Source organism: Amphiura filiformis, chromosome 11 (assembly GCF_039555335.1).
Source record: "Amphiura filiformis chromosome 11, Afil_fr2py, whole genome shotgun sequence".
NCBI classification, from domain to species: Eukaryota; Metazoa; Echinodermata; class Ophiuroidea; order Amphilepidida; family Amphiuridae; genus Amphiura; species Amphiura filiformis.
The window spans coordinates 51311789-51321213 of record NC_092638.1 but is presented as its reverse complement, the minus strand read 5'-3'; the positions used below and the strand labels follow the sequence as shown (position 1 = coordinate 51321213).

At 40.2% G+C, this 9425-nt stretch overlaps 1 protein-coding gene across 1 annotated transcript; it reads left to right on the top strand.

Annotated features, from left to right (window-relative positions):
• Positions 1 to 253: 253 nt before the first annotated feature.
• LOC140163754 (uncharacterized) lies at positions 254 to 5196 on the top strand. The gene is made up of 5 exons (XM_072187070.1): positions 254 to 424; positions 899 to 1031; positions 1931 to 2637; positions 3542 to 3965; positions 5135 to 5196. Exons 1-5 carry the CDS (start codon positions 254 to 256, stop codon positions 5194 to 5196), a joined length of 1497 nt encoding a protein of 498 aa, XP_072043171.1.
• The last annotated feature ends 4229 nt before the right edge of the window (positions 5197 to 9425 follow it).

Here is a 9425-nt window from a genome sequence, read left to right as displayed (position 1 = left end):
TTGAATGAATGAATGAATGAATGAATGAATGAATGAATGAATGAATGAATGAATGAGAGAATGAATGAATGAATGAATGAATGATTAATTGATTCAAAAAATGATGTTTTGGAGAAATTCGACCTGGGAAACTCTGCCTTTAATTTCCAATATTACCTTTATCGTTATTATCTGACCTTAAATATATGGTTATATGTGTAAACATTGTGTCAAATGTTGACACCGTTTTTATTCCAATCATTTTAGTGTCACAATGTCGCAAAAGCTAACAAAAAGTTACATCAATGTGCCTGAGAAAAGACCGTTTTCGGATAAGAGCATTGGGCAGAGATTCAACGAAGTGGCTAATCAGAACCCGGACAAAGAGATGTATGTATTTTATGCAGATAAAGAACGAAAAACTTTCAGACAAATGCAAGAAGAGGTAAGTATACCGCCATTTGGAATGCCTACCATCACTTGCAGTTTCACATCAGGTTAGGATTTGCATAGTTTCACGGGAGAGCTTAATAGCTAGCTTGCTTGGCGCCAACCCGTCAGCGTTATCTGAATAGAATTGTTAATGCCTTCATTGGTTTTGACATTTAAATATCCCTTTAACATATTTAAATAGGGTGTGCAGCGATGGAGATTAACTTTTAATTATGCAGGACTTATTAAATTGGGTAAACGTTGTTTTGGTAAATTATGAATTGGCTAATTCTATCATAGATTGTCCTTACTAATATCACTTCAGGGGGTGGGCACTCACATAAAAGGGTACGTGCGTAGAACTTGTTAACTTTTACCCAAAAGACATTTTAAAATATTTCACATAACGACCCAATATCCCAATGGGAAAAAGTGTACTAGTGATACATCTTACATACATGTGTTTTTATTAATATATTCATAACAGAGTCAGCAGTTTGCCGGGGGTTTGCTGAAGCTGGGTTTGAAGAAAGGAGATACGCTAGGAATTTGGGGTGGAAACCATTACGAGTGGCTACTGGCATACCTAGCCTCACTGCAAATTGGTGTAATCACGGTGAGTAGGTGGGGGGGTGTTGGTGGGTGGGTGTCAGGATGTTTAGGGAGGGTGTGTGGAATGATGCAGGGGTGTATATGACTGTATGTGGTGTGTGGGGGTGTGGGGGTGGGTGCATGGGTGGGTGATTTTAAGGGCTTGGCCATAAAAACTCTCATTTTAACCATCGTCCTACTAAGCCACTTCTTGTAACACAAACTACAAAGAGGGGTTTTGCAACCCCATAAATGTCATGTACCGTTAATGTAAAAGCTATAAATATATTAGGCAAAATTGATTCTACGAATGATGCGAATTTAAGGGGATTTTCTCCTAACTATTTCGACCTAACTAAACCTAAGTAAAACGTTAATATCTCCTGGAATCAATTTACAATAGCAAGATGAAAATCATGGATTTTACTGTGGAAAACTATGGTAGGCCTTACCACCCCTCCCCCTCTATTGTCATTTTTATTGGTCAGTCCTACCACCGGGTAAGCCGCTGGATAAAAAAAAATCACTAAAACAATGTAAAATGTGGGGCTTCTTTTTATGCAGGATGAAAAAACCTTTGTAGGTCAATCAAATAAAAAAATTACCAACATGAAAGTTCATCTGTGTTGGTAGACTTCATAATTGTAAATTTAAACTTATGATCTCAACACAAAATTAAGACGTACCTCAAATTTTCGGTCACAACTTTGACCTTCATCTGGAGACTGGCAACCCAAGTTTGGGATCAGTGACCTTTTGGACACTTGACCCCAAAACCCAGTCGTGGAACGGAAGAGTGAGATAAATACACAGAAAAAAGGGAATAATATCGCCTCGGAGTGTATCAGTAAATGGGTAAAGAACTGCTCGGATAGACTGTTGAACGATTCGGAACTGTCAGTTTTAGTAAAGGGGTTGAATTTTGCAGTTACACCCGCAAAATTACCTGTCGTTGACATCATTACATCTACCGAATCGGCATGTCGCAAACTTCCACCTGGCGAGGCTGGTGAACTGAGAGCGAAAGTTGTCAACCTTGTCACTCGCCCGAACTGTAATAAGATTGACTCTAACCTTTCTAAAGAGGAGAGGGAAGCTTTGCAACAGCTTCAGAAAGATCAGTCAATCCAAATCTTACCAGCCGATAAGGGGAGATTAGTGGTCATCTTGAATAGTGAGGAATACAATCGCAAGTGTGAGAAACTTGTTAGTGACACTAATACCTACAAGAACTTAGGCAAAAAGGATCCAACCAGTAAGTACAAGAAACAATTAACATCTGTGCTTCTTGAAATCGAGAAAGAGGGTGGTATCAACAGAGTTGAGTACAGACAGTTGTACCCCACCACCGAAACTCCACCTAAATTTTACGGGTTGCCTAAAATTCATAAGAAAGACACTCCACTCAGACCCATTGTGAGTAGCGTCGGGTCAATCACATACAGTAGTGCTAAATTGGTTGCTGACATTTTAGCCCCTCTTGTTGGTAAGACAGAACACCACGTTGCCAATTCTCAGATTTTCGCAGAGCGAATTAAGAACGAAACTGTAGAGGAGGACGAAGAATTAAGATCTTATGATGTCACTGCTCTTTTTACCTCTGTACCCGTTGACAAAGCATTAAGAATTATTCAAGCTCGTCTGGAACAGGATAACACACTTAGTGATCGGACCCGCCTGTCGACACCTTTGTTTCATAACCATGAAGGTATAGGACATTTTTTGTTTTTGCTATAGCCCCCGAATGAAATTAATTTAATTATGTTTGTACTCACTCAGGTAGCATTGTGTGTGAATTTTACATCCGGACTAGAGGCTATTCTTTTTTTATGTGCATTTTAGTGTCTAAAATGGCCCAAAATGAGGGTTTTTCAATATTGCCGTCCATTTCTAATCGTCACCTCCATAGGCTTTACATGTAAAATAAAAAGGCTCGTAAAAATTTAATAGCCTCTAGTTCGAATGTAAAATTCACACAAAATGCTTTTTGAGTGATTACAAAGATAATTAAATACTTTTCATTCGGGGGCTATGTGGAATTTTTTTTAATGTATTCCTTGTACAATGACATTTCACAATAAAATGTCCATGGCAAACAAAGGTGTGTCTGCGGCACATGTGACAAAACTTCTCGAAGTGTGTTTGAATTGTACTTACTTTGTGTATAATGGAAATTACTATCAGCAAATCCATGGCGCGGCTATGGGGTCACCTGTATCCCCGATCGTCTGTAACTTATATATGGAACAATTAGAACAGGAAGCGATAAGATCAGCCCCCACCCCCTTTGTGGTGGTTCCGTTATGTCGACGATACCCATACAAAGTTAAAGAAACAATACGCGGAGGAGTTTACGAATCACTTGAACTCAATCGATCCGGACATCAAGTTCACGACAGAAGGCGAGGAAAATAGGTCACTCGCATTCCTCGACACTCATACAGTCATCCAAGAGGACGGTACGCTAAAAATCAAAATCTATGGGAAACCGACCCACACGGATCAATACTTGAACTTTGATTCAAATCATCCTGTCCAGCATAAACTGGGTGTAATCCAGACTCTTCACCACAGAGCGGACAGTATCATATCTGAGCAAGAGGACATAGCGGAGGAGAAATCGCACATTAACAGTGCATTAAAGAAGTGCGGTTATCCGAACTGGTCCTTTGACAAAGCTAAGAAAGCAAAAGAAGGGAAGTCTAAGAACAGTAACTTGAAAATTACAAACGTTGAGACAAAAGGACAAGTAGTTTTGCCCTACGTTAAAGGAACTTCCGAAGCCTTACGAAGAATCTTCGGCACCTACGGCATCAGAGTTTGTTTTAAACCCACTCAAACTCTGAGGCAGCTACTTGTCTCACCTAAAGACAAAACTGAGAAGAAAGACATTACCGGACCAATTTATTACATCCCCTGTCAGGGGAAAACCCTGCAGGGCCAGTGTTCAGAATCTTACATTGGTGAGACTGAAAGATCTTTGAAAACCAGATTCTCAGAACACCGTCGTCCGAGTACTACCTCGTCGGAAGTCTCCCAGCACATCCACATTGAATCCCCCGGCCACCAAGTTGATTTGGATGAGGTCAAAATCCTCGACCGGGACGCTAGATACTTTGAAAGGGGTGTGAAGGAGTCAATTTACATCAGAGTCAACCAACCATCTCTCAACCGCGACGGGGGCCGATACAAGTTACCCAGAGTGTACGACCGGGTTTTGGGGTCAAGTGTCCAAAAGGTCACTGATCCCAAACTTGGGTTGCCAGTCTCCAGATGAAGGTCAAAGTTGTGACCGAAAATTTGAGGTACGTCTTAATTTTGTGTTGAGATCATAAGTTTAAATTTACAATTATTAAAAAAATTACCCACCACTATGATAAAGAACATATTAAAAGTCCCCAAAAGTCCAAGTAGTGGAACAGTGCCTAATTTGCATAAATCCAAAATGGCCGCTTATGCAGGGGTGAAATTTCAAATTTGGTCAATTGTTGTTTAAAACCATACCAATGTATTCTTTTCGTCATAAGGATTCAGAAAAAAGTATACTATAGCCCTGTTGACCATGACCTATTTTGTGATGTTTACCTATGTAACAAAACATCCAAAACAATGCAACTTTTCTCATTTTGCTTTACTTTTGTCAAAGGAACGATTTGAGAGCAGTTGGATTAAAATTGGAGTATATTTCCATTGTAAACGACTATGGACTATAACTCAAGAACTGTATGTCGGAGACTGGTCAAAATAAACTTTTTCTGAATTCTTATGATCAATTGTTATGGTTTTAAACAAGATTTGACCAACTTTGAATTTTTTGATTTATGCAAATTAGGCACTGCTCCACTACTTTGACTTGTGGGGACTTTAGATATTTTCTTTAATATACTTTTCTGAAATGAATGGTGATTAAATGGTTTCTGTTGCAATTAGTGGTGGGTCAAGCCCTGATTTTCCTTAATTTGAATGGCCTATTGTTACACCCCCTCCCCTTCGAAGTGCTAAGGTCAACATACAACCAGTTGTTTCGTAACAGCCCCCAACGGAAAGATCCCTAAAACCCGAATAATTATAATCCAACGTTTTTGCGTGTGTTTTATGGTTACAACAGACTCTGTGTTTCGATTATCCACAGCGATGTTCGGCGACTATGCACTGCGATTTTCGGTTCTCGGCTGCGATTTTCAGCTCAAGTAATTAGCTTTGTTTCTCGTCTCTTCTCGACGATTGTCGCTGCGGAAAACGCTTTGGCAATCGAATAGAAAAGTGTGATAGTTGCTGATGCGCTTAAAACGTCAAACTATATCTTGGCTTTTAGTTGAGATCTATATGACCAAATTGTGGGATAGGCTTTTACGACGGGAATTCATAACAATTAGTGGGATTTTTAGCGGGTTCGCCGTCGGACAAGTTTAGAACTGTCAAGCTTTCGTCAGGAGTAGCTCTGACTTCTTCAGGACAAAGTGCCTAAGAATGAGACATGTAGACCGCCCCTTGTCTACTGATGACTCTGAAAAGAGTCGTTCACCGAAGACTGCCCCTTGTCAATTGAGAACTAGCAGATCTCGCCTATCTGCTAATATAAAGGTTTTGGTGGCTCTGAAAAGAGCCGTTTGCTGAAGACTGCCCCTTGTCTACAGAAACAAGCAGATCTCGCCTATCTGCTGATTTTGTAAGTTTTGGTGGCTCTGAAAAGAGCCGTTTGCTGAAGACTGCCCCTTGTCAACAGCAGATTAGCAGATAGTCGAGAGCTGCTTGTTCTCTGTTGACAAGGGGCAGTCATCAGTGAACGACTCTTTTCAGAGTCATCAGTAGACAAGGGGCGGTCTACATGTCTCATTCTTAGGCACTTTGTCCTGAAGAAGTCAGAGCTACTCCTGACGAAAGCCTGACAGTTCTAAACTTGTCCGACGGCGAACCCGCTAAAAATCCAACTAATCTATATGACCGTTGTTTGTTTCATACATCGTCACGTTTGCAGACGAATGCATCTTTGCGCAAAACAGTTTTCGATCATAGGGTATAAATTTTGCTGTTTGGATGATGTTACAATATCCATTGCATCCACACATCGCTCAAAATATTCATTAATTAAATATATCTGGTACAAAAAAATCCTGTTTCTTTTTTCTCCTTAAGGTTAATATGAGGATGGACTTTCCGTTGAGTGTTCAGCAAGAAGTCATTCAAAGGGTAACGTATTACAGGCGCGATAACAAATCACAAGTAAACAAAATAATAAAAACAACTTCAATTGAAACTAAGGATGTGTTTAAGTAAAGGCAAAACCATGTTCGCGGATACAAAATTTAATTCCCATACTCATGTACTGTCAACTAAAACAATCAAACAATAAGACAGACAAACATAAAAAAACCCAGAAAAATGTAAGAGCTACCATCAAAATAATCATCATGAAATGACAATATTTCTCTCTGTTTTACAGCTCGGAATAAAAGTCGTCGTTTTGATGCGATCACCGTCTGATATGTGTGACAGAGCCAGCCAAATAATACCAGAGCTAGTAACAAATGCTGCCGATAACCTCAATTGTCAAATGTAAGATGCAAAAGACTTCACCCACTTCCTCCTCCCGTCCTCAGTTCTCTATGTTTTGTATCAATAACATTTAGATGCAAATTCAAAATTAATATAAAACTTGTTGCACCAGCCGATAAGAGGACGAGAGAATAATTTCTTTTTCAGCTTAAAGCCTTCAGCATACTTTCCTGCCGCTTGCCGCTGCGGCAAGCGGCAGGGCGTTTCAACCAATGACAAGCCTTGATTGTGTCCGTTTGTCTGCAATACGCGTGCGCCACGCCGCTCAGCGGCAAGCGGCAGGGTAGTATGAAACCAGCATAAAGCTGTTACGCCAATTTTGCCATTGTCACTTCCCTCGCTACGCGAATCGGCACTTCAAGGGTAAAGTTAAGGTAATCTACTTTTCGTCAGTATGCTTAAACAAGGCGCTCGGTTCATCTTATTATACGCGCAACTCAGTACCATTGGTGAATACTAATACTATTATAGCAAGTTAATGTTTGACCCCCCACCCGATTTGAATGCTTCCGCCGTCACTGTTTGCAATTATCGGTTATCGCATAAGCCACTGCAAGGGTTAAATTGTCATAATAATCTGCTTTTCGGCAGTATGCTGAATCGTGGCTCTCGGTTCATTATTATTCAACATGCACTAGTAAGTTACTCTTTGTCGTGAAATAAAATTCGATATTCTACTATTCCTTTATTGGGGGGCTCCTAGGCCCATGCATGACTGATCATCCCTTAGAGCTGGTGATATTAGACTGCTGCCCTCAGTCGTCAACCGTCTGGATTGACGACTGAGAAAACTACATGGAAAAAAAGTGACGGATTTTGCAACAGGATTCCTGTGGCATAGAGCATGCGCAGTTGTGTCCACATTGACCTTTTGACCGAGTTTGTTGTTTTTAGAAGTTCAGAGCGCGATCTTGTCACAGCGGCGCGGTACAGCGACGCGGTACACGGGCGTCGCTAGTCAGTCGCGCTACGGCGCACAACCAAAGTCGCATTGAATAGTTTTCAGAAGTCCGTCATGATATGGCCTGTAAGATAATCAGTCGTCACTACGAAGCATACACAGTACATGCGAAGTGTGGCTGATTGGAATTAGTCTATGGTGATATTAGCACCAACCCTGGTCCAACAAGTGATACTCATGTAGCACAATCACCTCATAAACAGACTGTTAAGTACACTCGTGAATCTCTTCTTGAACTTGGGGGCTGTTGCAAAAATCACTGCAACACTGGACCACTGCCCTTTTCCTCCAAACAACACCCACGATAACACCAATGATAACAACATTGGATCTTCTCTTCAAACAGATAATAATCACATGAAGATCAGCCTATGGAACTCTCAATCTATCTGTAATAAAACTGATCTTCTTTGCGACCTTGTTTTGGAGGGTGATCAAGACATTGTGTTTCTTGTTGAAACTTGGTTATTCCACAGTAATGATGTTATCATAGGTGAACTCACCCCACCTGAATATTCATTTATGAATTTTCCTGGTGGTACCCGCGGTGGTGGAATCGGTATCCTTCACAAATCTCACCTCAAGCTGGAAAATAGAACATTTCAAGAAACTAAGACTTTTGAGTATGCCCTTATATCCAACTCCTCCCGTACTTTAAATTTTGTGGTTGTCTATCGACCAGATCCCTCTGAAGTTAATGCATCACCTTTCCTTAGTGAATTCGAAGAGTTCCTTAGTAACGTGGATCTTCTGTCTGGTAGAACTCTGGTCCTCGGGGACTTTAACATCCATTGTGACCTGCCCTGAAGTGAAACAGTTCTGCACCATTCTCTCTTCCATGGGGTATCGTCAGCTCGTTGATGTTCCAACGCATAGACTTCTCCGCACCTTAGATCTGCTTATAGTTAAGGACGATGAGACATTGGTTAGCGAATGGGATGTAAACCCTACTTACTACTCTGACCATCTCATAATAAATTGTGTTCTTAATGTAACTACAGCCTGTCTCAAAAAAAGTTGTGCAAGTGAAAAGCGCCCTCTTTGACAATTAGGAAATATTGTTGTGACATTATGCTTACATCAACGTCAAGGGCGCAGTCTTAGCTCTCAAATGCCGTTTGTTCTGTTCGATTTGCTTGTTGCAATCTCGAGATATGTTTATTTAACAACGAAAGGGTAAAATCACAATTGTGCCACTTTTACTAGGGAAGAGAGCTGTACATGTAAATCAATGATATAGCTGATGTTGACGCGTCTAATGCACTCTCCCTTCGGGGCTCGTGCATTAGACGCATTATTCGCATCAACATCAGCGCGCGTGCATTATTTTGTCTAATTTCTCTCCCAACAAGTAATATAAACTTATAAGGTCCGTATGCACAAAAGAGTTAGACCGGGTAAAAAGTTAGACCTGATCTAAGTGGAATTTAGTACCATGAGAAAGGACATTTTCCTTTACGTTATTTTGTATTATTTTTGAAATCTTTAGAATTTGCTAGCTACTCTAGGAAGGAAATAAGAGTAAAGGACCATTCCTGGTGGAACTTAATTCCAGTTAGACCAGGTCTAACTTTAGACTCTCTCTAACTCTTTTGTGCATACGGACCTTAGTGTGCAATATTTGTTTGTCTTTAACATGTCTTCGGTGACTAAGAGAACAGTATTTACCATGATAAAATCATTGACGTGCACATATATTTAATTTTACAGCAGAATGTGAAATATGTATTTATCTTTTTTGTGGAAAAAGAGAATCATTATTCCTGCATCATGATAAAATAGTAAAAAAATATTTGTGTTGTGTAATTGATGCATTCTTTTGATTTCACGAAGGAACTCTTGATAAACGTGATGCTATCGCTTATTTACATGCAAAGCTCTCTTCCCTAGTAAAAGTGGCACAATT

Excerpts from the sequence above, each read along its gene's own strand:
- LOC140163754 (XM_072187070.1), top strand. The coding sequence starts at position 254 with ATGTCGCAAAAGCTAACAAAAAGTTACATCAATGTGCCTGAGAAAAGA. Across the intron at positions 1,032-1,930 it reads AATTGGTGTAATCACGGTGA|TTACACCCGCAAAATTACCT; the intron begins GTAGGTGGGGGG and ends TGAATTTTGCAG. Across the intron at positions 3,966-5,134 it reads GTGTTCAGAATCTTACATTG|CGATGTTCGGCGACTATGCA; the intron begins GTGAGACTGAAA and ends GATTATCCACAG.